The following is a 20,219-nucleotide window of genomic DNA, read 5'->3' as shown; positions in this document are numbered from 1 at the left end:
TTGTACAAGCTTGCATAAATTACTTTAAAAGTAGTTTTACAACTGTGGACGAAGCTTAAATAGTGCAATTATAATCCCAGGTGTGTTTCTTCTGTTTTCACTCTGCTGAGAAACAACTTTCAGCAAAGCCTCTTCAATACCCACCCTCAGAGACCACCAGCTAAACCCCCACCAACTGATGGCCCAATTGATTTCTCCCCTCATTAATTCCTCGCTAAGTTAGATTTCACTAGAGAGATTTAGATCTTCACTGAAGTCTTTCTGTAAGTCCTGGACTTGCCGTTCCAAACGTGACACAAGTGCAGCTTCAGCAAATATGAGGATAAATTGTGGTAGATAAGTGCTCACCGGCAGCCGGACAAAGACGCACAGCTTTTGCATTATCTGAGACTGATAATACATGTGACAAAAAGTGCTGAGCGCATTACTCGGCTATCTCTCCACCATCCTCACCTTCTCTCTGCTTACTAATACAGTGCTACTTCTTCTTCTCAAAGACAAACCCTGTGGAACATGCTATAATAACAGCACAGCATCTCTGTGAGGAGAGCAGACAGCACAACAGGAGCACACACTCAGGGAGGAGAGCATAATCACATTAACATAATCTTACATTTAGTGAGCTCTGTAAACCTGCAGGAGTTAGCTAAAAATAACAAACGCAATCAGTGGCCTTCAAATATAAAAAAATCAAAAGTTCAGGGCTACATAATGTAATAACTAAACAAAACTATTCAATGAGAGGGAGCCAAATGGCCCAGTGGTCTAAAGCACTGCCACTACGATCAGGAGATCGCTGATCGGTTCAAATCCCAGTCATGCAGCTTGCCACCAGCTGCCAGAACCCCGAGAGAGAACAATTGGCTTTGCTGTCTCCGGGTGGGTGCAGTAGATGGCGCTGTTTCCCCTCATCACTCCTAGGGTGATGTTGATCAGCACAAGGCGTCTGTGAGCTGATGTATCTGAACCGAGTGCACTGTGATGCTACCACATTTAGTATATAGAGTATACAGTATCAGTATCAAAAGTATTTATCAATATGTGTTCTTTATTTGTATTATTTACTATATTGTAGATTTATATTACAAATGTACATCGAGCTCTATCCCTTACCTTCCAACCTTAACCTCAAATCCAACCCTAAATTGAACCCTAACTCAAACCTCAACCCTAAATCAACCCTAAATTTAACCCTAACCTTAGCTCTAAATCTAATCTTAACCCAAACATTAACCTTAAATCAGCCCTAAATCAAACCCTAACCCAAACAGTAACCTTAAATCCAACCCTAAATCGAACCCTTACCCAAACAATAACCTTAAATCAACCCTAAATCGAACCCTAACTAAAACATTAACCATAAATCAACCCTAAATTTAACCCTAACTCAAACTCAGCCATAAATCCAACCCTAAATTGAACCCTTACCCAAACATTAACCTTAAATCAACCCTAAATCAAACACTTACCCAAACATTAACCTTAAATCAACCCTAAATCGAACCCTAACTCAAACATTAACCTTAAATCAACCCTAAATCAAACACTTACCCAAACATTAACCTTAAATCAACCCTAAATCAAACACTTACCCAAACATTAACCTTAAATCAACCCTAAATCGAACCCTAACTAAAACATTAACCATAAATCAACCCTAAATTTAACCCTAACCCTAACTCAGCCATTAATCCAACCCTAAATTGAACCCTTACCCAAACATTAACCTTAAATCAACCCTAAATCGAACCCTAACTCAAACATTAACCTTAAATCAACCCTAAATCGAACCCTAACTCAAACATTAACCTTAAATCAACCCTAAATCGAACCCTAACTAAAACATTAACCATAAATCAACCCTAAATTGAATCCTTACCCAAAAAATTACCTTTAATCAAGCCTAAATCTAACCCTAACTAAAACAGTAACCTTAAATCAACCCTAAATCGAACCCTAACCCTAACCTCAGGTATAAATTCAACCCTAAATTGAACCTTAGCCTCAAATTCAAACCTAAATCTAACCCTAACCCAAACCTTAATCCTAAATATAATGCTAAAAAGTTAATATTAGATTTCATGTTAAAGTTGGGTATAGGGTTACATTCAATAAAGAATCTACTTCCCACCCTTTCAGCTTAGAGTTCATCGCATTTAATATGCATTCAGATGAATATTAACTGAATCTCAGTTGAGCATATATGAGGCATCTGCAATGCACCATCCAAATAAAGTGATACCTAAATAACAGTGAAAGTAATATTGTTGAATATTGATATAATATGATTTAAACTCTGGGATTTCCAGTGCAGTTAATAGTTAATAGGGAGATTTTTAATGAAGAAGTGAAAAGTCAAGTGGTTATCTAGGTCAGGAGTTCTCAAACCAGTCCTCAGGGCTCCCATATGGTCTGCAGTTCACTCCAATCCATCTTAGCCAAAACACAGGGTCAGAGGAACACTGTAGACTGTTGGGGGGTCCTGAGTATAGACAACACTGTAACGATCATAAAGAATGTATCACGGTTTCTCATTGTTTCTGTTAATATGTTTGTAATACTGTTCTATGTATTACTGAGCTGTTGAGAAACTTGTCTTCTGCCTCTCACTGTGTCTAACTGATGGATTTGTCTGTCCATTATCTGCCTCTTATCTGTAATTGGTGGATTTTTGTGAGTATGTTTTGTGTGAAATTGAAAAATGGACACTCTGGAAGTCGTTAAGGACTTACTCCATTGGAAGACTGCGTTTAGGACTGCATTCCACAGTTACGCTGCATTTGGAAGCGGTCAGAAACTGTGGAATAGTTTGCACCACTTTTAATTTTCACTCCAGCAGCCAGTGAAGTGGTACTTACAAGCGGAAAACTAAAACTTTAACTTTAGAACCTTATTTGTTAAAGGTCTCATTAAAATCCACTAAAATCCACTTCTTCTTGTTCTTTGTGAGAATACTCTCAGGTCTCTCTGAGTTGTATATGCACGCTTCATATTAAACTTTTCTCAGCCTCCATTGTCTGCAGTAGCTAGTAATAGAAAATCCTCAGAAAAACTAATTGATCAGCAAAGGCTAAGAATTCTACGTCTACGTCTACCAGTGACTTCATGGCCTCGCCCACCTTGGCTCAGGACTATCCACAGGCAACGCTGAACTTGGGCTGTAGCAGAAGGAGCTAGCTAGCTGAGGAGGCGCTTACAGCTCTGTTAACTCTATTTAAAGCTTTTGTTTACAGAGCTAGTTAGCATTAGCTATCTTGTGTAAGTAACTGTAGGTTTGAATCGGATCTCCGGTTGATTCTGCATTTTTACCGAGACCTTAAATAAACATTAAGGGGTGAAGGCAGGAAGGCGTTCTTTGCTGCAGTGCTGTTAGCCAATTAGAGGCAATATGTTTGCAGGCATAAATATTCATTAGTAAGAGACAAAACCTGTCTTTTTTCAGAGACCAGTAATTTAGTAATCTGTTTCTAATGAATAGAAACACCTGAGCACTTTACTATACTTTACCATACTAGAGACCACAACTAGACATTTTAAAATTAATAAAATATTATGGAATAAGATAATAATAATATTTTGGTTATTACACTTCAACACTTAGGCTAAAGCTACCTTCACACAGCAGGTAAATATAGATAAAATCCAATATTTTATGTCCAGGCTGGACAAAATGATCAGTTGGGCTGGCTCGGTGATCCGGATGAAACTGGACTCTCTTGGGACGGTTGCAGAGAAGACGACTATGGACAAACTACTGGACATTATGGACATAACTCTTTGCAGGGGAGGAGGGATCACAGAGGGGCCGGGGTGGGATGAAGCAGTAGACTTTTTACATTTTTGTATATTAGATATTTTTATTTATACTATTTCCCTCTGTTATATGTGAATTCCTTATTTAACTTAATGATACTGCTGGAATCTTAATTTTTCTGAGGAAACCCTCTCAAAACGATCAATAAATATCTATTTATAAATCTATTATATAATAATAGCTCATTTTGTGCTGATTTTAATGTAGTTAACCCTTTGTTAACCATGCTTCTTTTTTATTTAATACACCTTAAGCATTACTATTGCATAACTACATATGAAGCAGTGTAAAGTGACTGAGTTTCCCCCAAGTTCTACCTGAGATTTAGGGGAATTTAAGATGATAAACCTTTAAAACCCTTTTCATACTTAAATATAAAAAAAAACATTTCCAAAGTGCTTCTTTTTTAGCACTGCTCAAATAAGTATATATATTTCAATATAGTGTAGATCCACTATATTGACTGTATGAATGTAGTTAAAATAATGTTTTAATTTTGAAGTTTCATAAAACAGAAGATAAAAGCAGCACTCACGTGTAGACGGCTGAGAGCGGCCGTTTGGAGCCGGGTTTAGGCCTGTAAGGTTTGGGTTCTCCTGCCATGTTTATATCTGCAGAGAGAGCAAAAGAGAAAAGATCATTTTAACATACAATTACACACATCTGCAGCGCAACACACTTCATTAAAGGTGTAAAATGTATTCACATTTATTACTCTGTTAAAAATAGTACAAAATATATATATATATATATATATATATATATATATATATATATATATATCAATTTAAGCTTTTTACTCAAGTAAAAGTATAAAAGTACTGGTTTCAAAGCTACTTAAATTATAAAAGTAAAAGTAATGTAAGAGAAAACAATGCAATTAAGGACAAAAGCTTAGGACACACCACCTAACCCTATAGTGCACTACAACTCCCCACTCCTCAAAAAACACATTTTACTAAAAGCCATAATGACTATAAATAAGCAATAATACACTGGAGGTTAGCTCTATAATGTGTAATATTGGCACTGCTGTGCTGATCTACGACCACAACATTATAGAAGGAACCGCGTGTATTATTGCTAAATTATACCCCAGTTCCATTATCGTTGTTTATTAAAAGATTTTAAAGATTTAAAGAGGACAATAAAAATAAGATCTGTTTGGTTATAAACACTCTGCAAGTTAAAACAGTTCCACTAATGCTGCTCTGTTTGTAGCTGTGCTGTTTGGCTTGTAAGCTCTGCATCGTTGCATTGCTAGGTTACCTGTATGTGGCGGAGTAATACATGGAGAGCTTCAGTTACAGTGCATTACCAGCTGATAACGGCACTCATAGAACACCTCTCAGCCAATCACATTGCAGGGTTGGAACTAACTGTGGTATAATGTTCTATTAAAAATGTTAATGGTGATAATATAATTTGGGATGCTCTAGCCTGTTTCCTGTTTCAGCTGCATATATGCCCCATTGTAAATGAATGTATTTTAGTAGAATGTAAATATATTAAAGATATTAAAGCTTAGTTGGACTGGAGTTTGTCTGTAGTTCTCTTGAGTCTCTGCACGGTTCATCTTCATAAATAGGCTTCATACCTCTGCTATGTTCTTGCTGGAGTGTGTGTGTGTTGGGGCTGATGTGTGCTGGTGTGATGAATCACAGTATAAACCAATAGGGTGTCGGAATGGTATATAGTTTATACTTCTCTACATCCAACCACAATCAGATTCACTCTATCTGGATGGAGAGATTTATTTGGATAGGAGTTTCTAGAAACGTAACACAACTATTTTTAAAATGTAAGGCGTAGAAAGTGCAGATAATTGTATGAAAAGGTAAGAGATAAAAGTAAAAAGTAATTACTCCAGTAAAGTATATATAACCAAAATTTCTACTTAGGTAAAGTAATAAAGTATGTCCTCAGCCACACAGTCTCCCAGCTTCTCCCACCACCGCCATGCTGTAACACAGTCTAGCTGAGAGCACTGAATTCTGTATTAGACTTTCTCTACAGAAAGCAGTAATTAATTTCTAATCCTTGAGCTATTTGTGATTTCAGAATGCTTTTACGGTTCACGAGGAGAAAAACTGCAGTCTGTCCTCTACTCTACCTGAGCTCGCTGTAATGCATTAGCCTTTAAGAGCTTTTTTTTTTCCTCCACAGCTCAGGTGCGTAATTTCACTCGCAGCTCTACTGTGAAATGTATTTTGTATTCAAATGCATGAATAATGCAGCCTGGGTAATAGTACAGCAGAACTAAAGCAAAGACAAGCACACTGAACCCAAATGCCTCCGCTCTGTGTATATATATATATATATATATATATATATATATATATATATATATATGCTAGTTAAACAGACGTATAGAATAGGGGATATATAGAGTACATATGATTTCATGCTCCTCCACTCTTCTGCCTGAAAACGAGCAATGCCAAGGTCAATGTTTCTTCTGATGAGACAGCTGCTCCCTTCGCTTTCTATTAAAATAGATAAATCTCAAAATCTCTTTTTCGATCTTAACTACATGACCCCATAACCTAGCATTATAACTGAATTACCTTAGAGTTAATTAATTCATGATAAGCGTAGATGTCGTATGAGAAAGTACTGGAACACAGTTTTTCCTTGTTTTGAAAACTTAAATACAACCTTGAACAACTTCAAAATCGACACCTTGAGCAGCCATAGCATTAAAGCTTACTACAGAGTGCTAGTGCTGGGAGATTACGGCCTAAGAAAAATATTCAATTCAATTCAATCAAAATACAGATGAAAAAGAAATGGTTCAAAACTAGGTTTACCTGTAAAAAAAATAATAAAAAATCACGCGTGTCTACACAGCCACAGAGTTACTAAAACACTGACGAAACACCGGATAATACTTTAGAATGGAGGTCTCTGACTAAAAAAATTAGAAATAATGCGCTAAAACGAGCCACGGAAGAAATTTTAAAGGAGAAATTATTATTAAACAAGGATCCCTTCAGTTTTTAGAATCAGTAGGATTTATTTCTAGCTAAAAATAAGCTTTATCCTTGTCATGGTGAGGTGCAGGGAAGACGTGGAGGCGGACGTAAACGCGGGTAAGAAATAAATATTTAATAAATAAATAACAAAGAAACAAGAAACAAGTAAACACGTAACAAAGATAAATCAAAAACCAATAACCAAAATAAACAGTGAAACAAAATAACATAAACCTAAACAAACAAGAGAAACTAGAAATAAACTAACAGGGCTAGGGAAATATATACAAGGGAATAAACTAATAAAAACAAAGCAGGGGTATCTACAAGGAGCTAGGGAACACGGAAATAAACAAGAAACTAGAAACATAAACAAGAGATAAACACAGAAACTAAGGCGCAAAGAACAGAGGCTATGAAACACAGAGAGAGACGAACAGGGGAAGGTGCAAAGACCGACGAGGGACAAGTGGCACATGGGATCTATTAAAGAAACAGGAAACACACTAGAATTGGAAACACCTGGGGAAGGGGCGGAGCTACAAATGAGAAACACGTGGTGGAAAATTACTGACAAGAGACACAGAGGAGCAAAGGTCACGTGGCAATAACACACAGAGACATGAGACAAGACCAGGACGTGACTGTTTGTGTTAAAAGTGCTGGAACAGTGCTGGAACTTTTTGCAGTATGAAAAATATTAATTGAATTAACATTGATGAAAAAATTTATATTTCAATTGAAACATAGGCACTATAAACTCCCTAAGACTAATGACTCCCCCAATCTGTCTTACTTAAGTTACTGCTTTATTACTCCACATGGTGGTGCTAATCAAATGAATAGGCTAAACCCGAAGTGAAGAATATTGGTAGTCAAACTGACACCAATACATCTATAATTCCTGGTATTTGCTTATTTAGGAATATTATATCCTCTTCAGTAACACAGATCGGTGAAGTATCATAGAGATCAAGTATCACAGCTGATCGACATCACCCTAGCAGGGATGAGGGAAGAGAGCATCATCTACCCACCCAGAGAGACAGAGAGAGCAAGGCCAATTGTGCTCTCTCAGGGCTCTGGCAGCTGATGACAAGCTGCATGAACGGGATTCAAATCAGTGTTCTTCCTGATCATAGTGGCAGCGCTTAGCCGACTGGACCACTCTGCACCCAGGAGTGTTTTATTTAAAGCCAGAATGAAGGACTACACCCACTGCAACCTGGTGATTCTGCTGTGTTAAGCTACATGTCCAGACGGGATTGCATTTACATTGGGTATCGGGGTAATTTTGTCTTTTACAGAGTCTCCTCTGTGATTTTACTTCAGTCTTATTCATTCTCAGAAGATAAGAAAGGAAAAAAGATGAGTGCTTTTTTACCTTTCTTATCTTCTGAGAAAATTACAGAAAGAATAACCTACTCTTTTCTTCTCAACCTTTCAATCTTAGTCCTGTCCAGCTCCATATCTCCATGATTTTCTATGCTGATGTCGCCTTCCACAGAGAAAACGGTACTTGGCCACTGCTATGCCTCGCATTCAGTCTAAGAGCACCTTTATCCAACATGCTCTAGTTGATATTGCTACAAGAATGGTGAATTTGAATGTGATCATGTGACAATGTAAAATACACAATACGCCTGTGTTTTTTTTGCTGTCCAAATGTGAGGGTTGTATCACTGCATTTTCAAAGGCAACCCTTGATAACCTAACCCAATCTGAATAAAACTTAAACCTTAAAGGAGAACTCTGGTGTGAAATGGACTTTGGGTGTATTAAAACATGATAAAATGTCCTTAACTTTGTTGAATAGCCCTTCTTCGCTCTCCCACAGCTTTCTGAGATACAGTGTTTTGTGGACTTCGCTTAAACAGGCTTTTAGAATGAATGAGATGGGGCATATTTTGCCCCTGCAGATAAATCCACCATTTTTCCACGGTTTCAGGCTCAAAAAAGCTCCACACTTCATTGGTAGAATCCGGAGAGTCCTGACATTTAAAACCAGGCATTAATAACTTTAAAACTAGAGCTGCAACTAATGATTATTTTGGTAGTCGACTAATCTGGCGATTATTTTTTCCAAATAGTTGATTAGTCGATTAGTCAACGATTTTTTTCTGCCATGCCCTCCATCTCTGTTTGCTGTGGGTATGGCTGCTTTTTTATAGCTTCTTTGTCTGTCTTCCCTTCACATCGATAGAAGGGAATGTCCAGAATATTGTCCTTTAAATGTGAAAAGTGCTGATATTTAGTGAGGAAATGTCTAATCTGTTGCCAAGTTGAGTGTAAACTGTGTGAGTGCTGCAAATTAACGATCAGTCAACAATAAACATTTGGAGTCGACAGATTTTTATAATCGACATTGTCGATTATATCGACTTATCGTTGCAACCCTATTTAAAACTGCACAAGACGTTTATTTAAAACCCCTGTTTACATCCTATAGTGTAGATAAATCTCTGTGCACCGCCATCTTAAATTTAAGTCATAATAAGTCAACAATCGAGTACAAACAAATGGGTAGAATTGTTGAGCAGATTGCAAAATTAATTTCTATGGAAATGCATGAATTCCAGCTGTTGCTGAAAATATCTTATCATTTATTGTAACTGAAATTTAAGATGGTGGCGCCCAGAGATTTTGCTACACTAGGGGATGTAAACAGTGGCTTTAAATAAACTTCTTGTGCAGTTTTAAAGTTTAAAGTTGATTTAAATGTCAGAGCTCTGCAGATTATACCAATGAAGTGTGGAGCTACTTACTGTGATTGATATGTGTATAACCAACTGTATATGAACAGGTTTACATTATGAACTAATAGACAGAACAGGCTGTACCAACACGTCACAGCTAACTGACATAAGCAGCACAACACATTTAATCCCAACATACTGATGCTTCATGATCTCTCCTACTGCAGCATCTCATAACTACACGCACTGAAGGATACACCAGTCACATCCTTGATTTCTGTTTCTGAACGGCCTTCAGTGGAGTAACTGCTAAGAAAAGCAGTCTCAGCTGTAGCTGTTCTGTCAGCAGCTCCAATTGCTTACATGCTACTTATTTACTACTCTATATACTGCAATCAAGCCCAACATTATAACCACCTTCATCTTTTCTGATTTTGCTATTTATAGGTATATGCTTGACAATAACAATATTGTCATTTAGAGCATTTATTTGCAGAAAATGAAAAATGACTAAAATAACAAAAAAGATGTAGAGCTTTCAGACCTTAAATTATACAAAGAAAACAAATTCATATTCGTAAAGTTTTAAGAGTTCAGAAATCAATATTTGGTGGAATAACCCTGGTTTTTAATCACAGTCTTCATGCATCTTGGCTTTGTATGTCCCCCTCCACCAGTCTTACATACTGCTTTTGAATAACTTTATTCTACTCCTGGTTAAAAATACAAGCAGATCAGTTTGGTTTGATGGCTTGTGATCATCCATCTTCCTCTTGATTATATTCCAGAGGTTTTTAATTTGTTCAAATCAAAGAAACTCTTAATTTTTAAGTGGTCTCTATATCTCTGCATACTCTATTATCCACATTTTACCCTGTTCTTTAATATTCAGGAGCCCACAGGAGAGAGAGAAAACCACCACAGAGCACCAATTACTGTATGTTGTGCTTGTATGAGTGAATCAGCTACAGCAGTGCTGCTGGAGTTTTTAAACATCTCAGTGTCATCAAAGCTGCACTGAGAATAGGTCCTGTGAGCACTGATGAAGGACTAGAGGATGACCAACACAAACTGTACTTTACTTTATCTAAAAGGTAAAGCAGCTATTGGTAGGAGTGTGTAATAGATTGGACACTGGATAGTGCGTGATTAAACGCAGTGTTTAAAAACTCCAGCAGCACTGCTACTTACAGCAAAGATAAGACAAATAATAAAGACCAGGAGCCATCATTCATTGGAGTGTGAATAGAAACTGAAGTTTTTTTTTAAACAGATGCCAATTTTTTACTTCCATAAAGAAACTTTTTTCCTTTTTTTAAAGATACTGCCGAGATTTACAGTGTGTTGACAGTGTCTTTAGTACATTTGTTACAGCCCCACTGGGGCTGCATCCAAATGCACAGAGCTCTGTCAGAAAGCTCTACAACACTCTAATCCTGTTATGCTGGTTAATTTATTCAGTGAAGATTATAACTGCATCGTTTTATATCCAGGACTCGGAGCATCCCGTGCGGATTATGTCCCACACTGTAAAATTCACTGTAAACAACCAACTTACAGCAGAGCCGTCGAAAAAGAAACTTTATTTTGCCTTTTTAAATTTATTTTCTTTAGCTAAAGTTTGATGGTGAAGTTGCCAGAAGTTGCTGAATCAATCAGGGGGGGGTTTACACAGTTACGCTCAGATACCCTGTGCTCCAGGCCCCCGAGCACTTGTCCACTGGACCCAGTTGGTGCTCGACTGGCTGCAGGGCCAGATTTAACACAGTCTGACTGTGCTGCTGTCAGCAGCAGCAGCTTGGATCAGGAGGTGGACTCAGAAGAGCAGAAGTATCCATCAAGGCAGAGAAGCGAGGAAGAGAAGGAGAAGAAAAGAGATGGAGAAATAGTAATGAGGGAGAACTGAGAAAGAGTGCCGGGTGACACGCCGCCGCCTCAGTTATACTCCAGCCGTCTCATTTCGGCGCTGTGGAGTGAGAGCGGTGGTTCGGCGAGGAATATTTATTCCTCTCGCTGTGCCTCCGCTCCGCCAGTTGCCTGGAGACAGGAGGAGTGGAGCTCTCGGTGGTGCTGAAAGCCGAGCGGCCTGGAGAGAGCGAGCAGCTTTTTGGGGCTGCAGGGGAAATGAAAGCTCTCCATTCACACCGACCGCAGCTCTGAGCCACCAACAGCATCCAAAACAAGCAGCTCTGAAACTCTGCCTCAAAGGAGATATTCAACACACTCACACACACAACCCAACCTGAGCAGAGTAGAGCAGAGAGTCTGAAACGAATACAACACATTATTAAACATTATTATATTATGTTCAGTCATAAGGCATTTGTTTTTTGTTTGATTTGAAGTCTTAATTTACTCATTCTGAGATTTACTTATTTTAGGAAATCTTATTTTAGAAAATCTTACTAAGAAAAAATTGCTTACACCATTGACTTAATTTACATATATTTTGATCTAGTTTTTGCCACTGATTTTTTTGTAGTGTATAATTTTCATTCATCTTGAAGTGGTTAAGTCTCTCCTCTAATCAAAATGATTCAAAAGAAACAAATGACTGCAGCAATCTCTACTGAAGTGGTACAAAGTAACACTATTAAACAGACTGTGTTCTTGCACTACATGTAGTTCACTATAAAAAAAAATAAGAAGAGTAACCTAGCAACCCTACAAATGTTCAGTTAGTAATTTATATATAATTGAGATTTTCTTAATAGCTGCTGTATGACCTTAAAAGCTCCAGGCTTATTTCTTTCTCCTGAAATAGTTCTTTTCAGATTTCTATCTGCCGTTGTTTGAGCAGACTGAACCACTGCGTTTCACACAGACAGCTCCTGCCGGCTTCATCTGCGGAGCCGAGCCGAGCCGAGCCGCTGCCCTTTTAAGCTGATGAAGAACCAGCAGCACTTCCAGGTACAGATATCAAACACGGCTGCAGCAGAAATGGCAAAGCTCACACACCAAATCACCATCTGACATCAGCACAGAATGTCTGAGAGTGTCAGAGTGTCTGAGACTCGTTAAAGCTCAAAACCTCCACAAAATCAGAACACAGGAGAAATAGGGAAATATGAGTCAGTGCACAGTTATTAAATAAATATCAGTATACTCTGATAACATTTACAAATACAGCTGAACAAGGATCAACAGCATCATCAACAACTTGCTCATCTTGCTCAATCTTGAACTGCAGATTAGGCAAATCTAGGCAGCATTGCGTTCATGTTAAAAGTGTCTACAGCACAAAGTATATATATATATATATATATATATATATATATATATATACGCATATGTATATATACACATATATACATATATGTATATGTATGTGTATATATATATAAATACATCTACTTAGCAGGGTGGAAACTGGATGGAACATTTTGGTCCAGACTGCAGTTCTGTTCACTTTGTGTCGGCTTTTACTGCTTTTTGCAGCAAATATTACTATTTACTATTTTTTTAAGTAAATGAGATTCAAACCAACTAAAAAATACAAATTATTTATTAATTTATTTGATTTATTTGATCTTTAAAGCACTTTCTGTCCATACGCCCCTGTACATCAGAAAAATGCTAATTGCAAATAACACAAACTACCAGACTTTCACAAGTGACCGGATCACCTTTCAGGTACAGAGAGTTTTTACTGAACTGGGAAAATCTGATTTCAGCTAAAGTGCACAAGTGATGTGGAATTCACTACAGGAAACTCTGTTAACTCCTAAAACTCTGTTTTAGCATATTTTAGTTTGTTGTATGTTTTTTTTTTATTTATATTTGTTTTTAGTTAGCTTTTTTGTATTTTTTATTTTATTGTATTATGCTTTAGCTCTCTTTTTTTACCATTTCTTTATCTGTAGTTTTGTTTCTTCTTTTATTGTTTTTAATTATTGCTTATTTATATTTTACTGTGTTATGTGTGGATATAGGTTTATTTAATCATCTGTTGTTGCCTACTGATTTATCATTTTTACTATCTTTGATTTTCGTACCTATGATTTTATTACACAGAATGATTTTATTCTACTCTTAAACAATTATTTTAACAGTAATTTTTTAATATATCTTATTTGATTCATATCTTCTGAAAATTGTTTTTTTTTTCTTTGACAACCCCCATTTTATATGTATTGGCTATGTGTAACTACTAGTTTAAATAAAGATTGATTGATCGATTTATTCATTTAATTATTTTATATTTGCAATATATCCATGTATATATTTTCAACAAGACAATGCAAAACCAAATGCTGAAATTTACACTAGAAAGGTTTATCTGCAGTCCTGTTTAATTAAACAGCCATATCTTCAAGTATGTGGCCCTACACTTCAGTTTCCTGCTCTAAAAAAATGAAAACTGGACAACCTACAGTATATCTTCCTTTTAAAACAGTACGATTAAATAATTAATAATATATACTGAGAAATATGCTTTAAGATCTAGAATCTATGGTTCTACTGGGTACTGGGCTTGCTGAACACCACAGCCATTGCAGAGAAGTCATTAAAACTAAGTAAAAAGAGAGTTAGAGAGGAAGAAAGTGATAGAAGGGAGTATATATATATATATATTATACTGGATATACAGGGGAATGTGAGATCCTGGAGTGAACATTAAAGCTAGAGTGACTTTAATGTGGAGCTGAGGGATGCTCAGGCTGGACATCTCCAGGAGGTCAGTCAGCTATCTCTCTCTCTCAGCCCTCATCTCTCTCTGTATAAAGGCAGACAGACTGGGAGTCTATTTTACACAAAAACGTACTAAAATCACTGATAAAAAACGGCAGTGTAAGAAAAGACAATGAGAACCAGTGTATTTATATCAGTAATTATATCAGACAGACACATGCCCTGATCTCTTTTACTCCAGAAGACATACGGCTGCTCAAAAATATAATCATTTAAAATGTACAAGGAAGCAAATTTGTTATATTTTATTGGAACTGATCATGTTTTGGTAAAATTTTACCAAGCGCCTGTTTTGTTTTCTTTTTTACTTATTTTTGAATGTATAGACTTTAAATATATTCACAACTAAGATATATTTTCAAAAATCGTTAGATTAGAGTGTATGTGAGTTGAAAGTATAAGAATATTGATGATAGTTCATTACATGGCTTATTAATTATTACTTTGATAAAATACATGGAGAAACAGCATCAGGCGGAGTTATTTTTCTTGATAATCAATAATCACACCTCTAGGATACATGTAGATACAAAAACCTGACCCTCAGAGCAGCCTATACCTTTCAGGATTTTGATCAGAACACACAAAGAAAAATATTTACAAAAATGTAAACTTTTTAGTCTAAATATATTTTTTTAATGTTTAGTGCAATATAACTACTTAGTAAAAATAAGCAAGTAAAATAAAAAAACTATATAAAGTAGTTTCAGTAAAGCAGGTAGTTTCACACTTTTTCTGTGGACACTTTTGAGTCTTTATTTACTGATATTATTTAATTTGAAACATCATATAAATATGTTTGAAGCACTAAAGGTAAATAATATTGGTTTTGAAGCATGACTGGCTAAAAATAATGTTCAGAGTTATAGTATATGTGAAGAAACATACAAATAAACACAGTAGACGATATCACGATTATCAAATATTATTGAGGTCATGTGTATTTATTGTATGATAAGTTGATAATAAAAATTATTGACAGGCCTAAGTATAACTGTAATAATGTGGTATATTTCGGTTGAATTGCAGCTCTAGCAGAGAATCAGTCCAAGTTCATACACCCCCCACCTGCCTCCCTCCCTCCCTCCCTCCCTGCTGCTGCTACACGGCTGCCTCTTTACAGCCAACTGGCTCCAGGTTTTTACCCCGGAGGAGAGCCGTCAATCCAGGCCTGCAGAATCACTACAGGGCCAAAAGAGTTCTGAAAGAGAACAGAACTGTCACATCATTACAGAGGACAGGCTACGCATGCATAATGACGGAAAGCAAAGCAGACTGGCTCTATTCTAATTGGTGGTATATAATAAATGCATGGCACGAGTCCTCACCCCAGTGAATTGTTCATTGCATTACTGTTTGGCGGATTCCATAATGGAAAAGTTGGGTAATGTGAGAATATGTTATTGTTATTGTTCTAAATTACGGCAGTTTGTTTTTCAGTCTATATAACGAATATGATCAGTATTCATTAAAGCTCCACAATACAATATAATACTGTTTCAGCATCATCATCACAATGTGTGCGTGAACAACATTCACACTGAGAAACTAAATCAAACGACTTAGTATCGCTTGATGCAAAAGGAATGCAGGATATACATGATAATATCATGACATGTTGTCTTGAGAAATGTGGTTAAAATAAGAGATCACTTCAAAATGATGAGTTTCTTTGATTTTACCAAATTGAAAACCTCTGGAATATAATCAAGAGGAAGATGGATGATCACAAGCCATCAAACCAAACTGGACTGCTTGAGTTTTTGCACCAAGAATGGCAAAAGTTATCCAACTGGAACTAACTCTGGTGTGATAAAGCACGATATACATAATTATGTAATACTGCAATATGCAACATATTCCAATAGCTGACACTTTATAAAGTAATGAAATTGTGATATATTGTATCATTTTAAATATGCAATATACTTTATTGATACATGGCGTCAATTGTATCATTGTATTTTTTGGAAATACAGGTCCTCTAAACTATATGAGCTTAATTACTCCACATGGTGGTGATGATAAAACGAATAATTTAAACCTATTGTAAAGAATATTCTGTAAAAGAGACACAAAAAAACTATAATATATCTTTCTGGTATTTGATAATTTAGGAGTATTTTATTCTCTTCTGTAACACAGATGCTGTGAAGTATCATCGATAATTGTGTTGTGATATATCGAATAATACAGATGTCATGTCTGGTGCTGAAAGCACGTCTGTGTCTCCCACATCCAGCTCTATCTGCGATTCTCACAGTAACAACTACAATACCCAGAACGCACCACTCCGTGACACAACACACACTCCCGATCACATGACACGTCACATGACGCCACCAGGAAGCCCCGAGTACTGATTATCCACAGTATTTAAGGACCATGCTCACGCTCACACCTCGCTGAGTATCTGTTTGGTAAATCCTACAATACAAAGCGTTTCTCTTGCCCTTGCTATTCTCCGTGTATGATCTTGTTTTTGTTTTCTACCGACTTTGATTTTTGCCTGCTCCCTTGTGTTGGATACCCGTGTATGACCTGGACTGTTTATAGTATTTTGGATTTTTGCCTACCCTGTTATACTGCCTACCCGTGTATGAACTCTGGACTGTCTTCCGTTTATGGTATGGTTTTTCTACACTGTGTATTTTTGGTATTGACCCTGTTTCTGTTGACTACCCCTGTCTGCTCTATAACTTTTAATAAAGTTATTTTATTGTATCTGCACCAGTCTCATTCCTGTCTGGCCCTGACAACAGAATTACAGTATTGTGATAATATGTGATCCCCACACCCAGTATAAGCTACTATATTTCTTTAATTCTAATAACAATTACTATAATAATAATAATAATATTAACAATAATAATAATACATATTATTTAATAGAATGAATAGATTTGTTAAGCATATGTACAAAAAAAAGGTTAAATCCTTGCGTTAAAGAAAATCTGTATTAAGATATCATTAAATAAGCATATTATTGTTTATTCTGGGATTGCAGGAAATAATAATTGCTTAGCATAAATCAAAAAAGGATCCTATAGTTTGTTAAAGTTTTTTTTTTGTGGAGCCTCCTAACGTGCATCTAATTTTTTCTAGTTTAATATGTAAAAAAATATCTCTGACCCAGGCATGGTGTGCGGGAGGAACAGGTGACTTCCATTTAAACAGAACGAGACGTCTAGCAATTAGATAAAAAAAAACAATAAAGTCTAAGATAAATCTGGGAAACTAAGGTATTTCTAACAGTAGATTAAGAAGGATACTAAAGAAATAAATCATAAGATAAAAAAAACTCTCATTTCTTAACAAAAATATGTACAATGTACATGTTGAAAGGCTGTTCGCAACCCATAGATGTGCATAGAAGTTGTATAAATAAGTCCTTGAGAAACTCTGGTCTTTCATGAGTTCTCCAAAAGTGAAAACGCTCGCAGGTATTTCATGACAAGCTGACGGAAGTCACAAAGTACTGCTCTTCTGAGCGCGTAACAGAACCCATACAGCATCAGAGAGGATGCCTTTACAGCCTCATTCTGCATTACAGTCACATCACCTCTCAGCCGGTCGCCGCAGACATGCTGCCTGACTTATCCTGGAATGCCATTTTAGCGCTCCATGACATTCCTCGCAACAAAGCAGACGAGCCAAGCTTCAGTCTGCTTCTTCAAACGGCCCTGCACGTCTTCAGAGAGATAAGATCTGGATTAAATAAAAAGCTGGGTGATATGATAGGGTGTACATTTTCTCTTTCCTTAAAACGACCTTCAACTGGAGAACAACACGTCCTGTCTGACTCCCGTAAACACGGGGAGCTCGCTAATATAGACTCATGCTTTCTCTATTTTATAGATATATATATATATATATATATATATATATATATATATATCACTGTCAGATTGGTTATATGTATGTACATGAGAACGTTCTCAGGATTCTGTGGCATGTCCTTTTTTATCTGTTACACCCTGTAAGACACCCTCTAACATACTGTATACTGTTATAAATAGCTTGTGTATATATATATATATATATATCACAATATTAAACAATGCAGGGCCCATGACATCAGGCCTCACAGCAAAAAAACAGTAAAACAACAGTAATCAGCCCTTTAATAATTAAAAAGCATTTACATGGCTTTTTTAAAGGTAAATCTTCTCAGGCAGCAGCAGCCTGTCACTTACACAGACACAGAGACAGCGCTGTGCATCTACTTCTTGTGTCAAGAATCAAAACACTGCAACATGACATGTTTCATTTAACCCATTTCAACCCATCGGTCACAATTGTGACCAAAAAAAGTTTTTTAATTATTAGCCTCTAAAAATGTTACTGGTTAATTTCCCAATACTCTATAAGGAAATATTGAAATATTACAATGTTTCAATTAAATGTGGACAGTATCAAATGTTTTGAGTAAATTGTCACATGACCAGAGCTGTTTACTTCCTGGTTGCATCTTGAGAAGAGGATGGCTGCCTCAAAGCTCCCAAATAAAAGGCTGGTAAAGTATGTTAAAATAAACATAGAAACAAATATTTTTGTACACATGCTCTCGAAGTTGTTTAGTTATGATATATGCATTCGTAATTAGTCAAATGTCTTTGGTGTGTTTGCAGAATGAGTAAACATGTAAACAGTCACAATTGTGACCGGTGGGATAGAATGTTGTATCTAGATGCACACATACTAAATATACAAACAAATTTCTTGTTGCATCTTACCTATATATATTTTTATTTTAGGATGACTAATTTTAGGCATGCAACGTTGCTATCATACCTCAAAATGAGAAAGATGCTATTATAAGTGATTGTGATTGTGATGGGTCAGATATGGACTACCATATCTGGTTACTTTATTTTCTAAGTTACTGTAATACAATGTCTGACTGATTGTTGAACAGAATCAAGCACTTCGCTCAGGTGCCTACCTCGTTACTGTATACCTGCCTATTATCAATTTTTTGTTAAATTAGGGAATAACGGTGTTCAGTAAGGAGTAATCGGTAACTAATTACTGTTATCATTTTCAACACCCCGTTAGTGCACGTTACTTTAGACGCTCAATTAACTTTTTTTTTTTAACTTTGCGCATACAGACAAATATGCAAGTGTGTGTGTTGTGTGTGTGAGTTACAAGGGAGGGGAGGATGAGATAACCGCCTAAGCAATGATTGTTGTCTTTGCTGTTGTGCACTCTGTTTATCTGGCTTATGAAACACACTCTGAGAAGGTGGGGGCTGGGAGGTGGGGGGGGGGGGGTTACGGAGGCAAATAACAAAAGTAACCCAGTAGTTACTTTTACTGGCAACTAGTTACTTTTATAGTGGAGTAACTCAGTTAGTAAATCAGTTTCCTTTTCGGAGAAGTAACTACTAACTATAACTAATTACTTTTTCAAAGTAACGTGCCCAACACTGTTTACTAATAGTATACACAACAGTTTACATCATTCCTGAAGTTTTGAATGAAGTATTTGACTGTAATTTACATTTAGTTGTAAATGTTGTACTAAAATATTATACCAACATTAAAAGATTTGCAGTAAAGTACAATTTAAAATGTTTACAAATAAATGTTTCAATACATGTTACACTAAAGTGATGCTGTTGCAATTTGTATTTGAAATAATTAAACAAGGTTAACATATTTTGAACATATTTTGCCACGGGTCTTAGTGTTCCTATGGTGTGGAAAGTCCCAAGTTCCTGATCAAGTATTCTCTTTCAGTGATTGCTGTCAGAAGGCCCTTATTTCAACAAAAAAACTATTTGAGCAACCTTTCATTGAGAATACGCATATCATCCCACCGGTCACAATTGTGACCGGTAATAAAACACACTTTTTCATCTACTTTTCTCATTTTTTTGGAGGAAATAATTCTTGATTATTTCAAAGGGTTACTAATAACACATGATTTGCATATTTGCATGTCTGGGAAAAATTTGGGCATAAATGGGTTAATTGCCTTAAGTGACATTGCACATGATATATCATGCAGCCCTAATATCTTTTATAGCTTTGTTTT

General features: G+C 36.3%; 1 protein-coding gene across 8 annotated transcripts in view; it reads right to left on the bottom strand.

The window, feature by feature from the left end:
* The window catches only part of LOC103047438 (RALY RNA binding protein like), a 280,689-nt gene that overhangs the window by 33,733 nt on the left and 226,737 nt on the right, over window positions 1–20,219 (bottom strand). For all 8 annotated transcript variants that reach the window (XM_022673402.2, XM_022673403.2, XM_049480159.1 and 5 more), the window contains exon 3: window positions 4,350–4,425. In XM_022673402.2, the coding sequence (XP_022529123.1) occupies window positions 4,350–4,425 (76 nt within the window). The remainder of the gene's footprint in view (window positions 1–4,349; window positions 4,426–20,219) is intronic.

Source organism: Astyanax mexicanus, chromosome 6, assembly GCF_023375975.1.
Source record: "Astyanax mexicanus isolate ESR-SI-001 chromosome 6, AstMex3_surface, whole genome shotgun sequence".
Taxonomy (NCBI): Eukaryota; Metazoa; Chordata; class Actinopteri; order Characiformes; family Acestrorhamphidae; genus Astyanax; species Astyanax mexicanus.
Note: the sequence above shows the minus strand (reverse complement) of the source record. Positions and strands in the feature narration are given on the sequence as shown.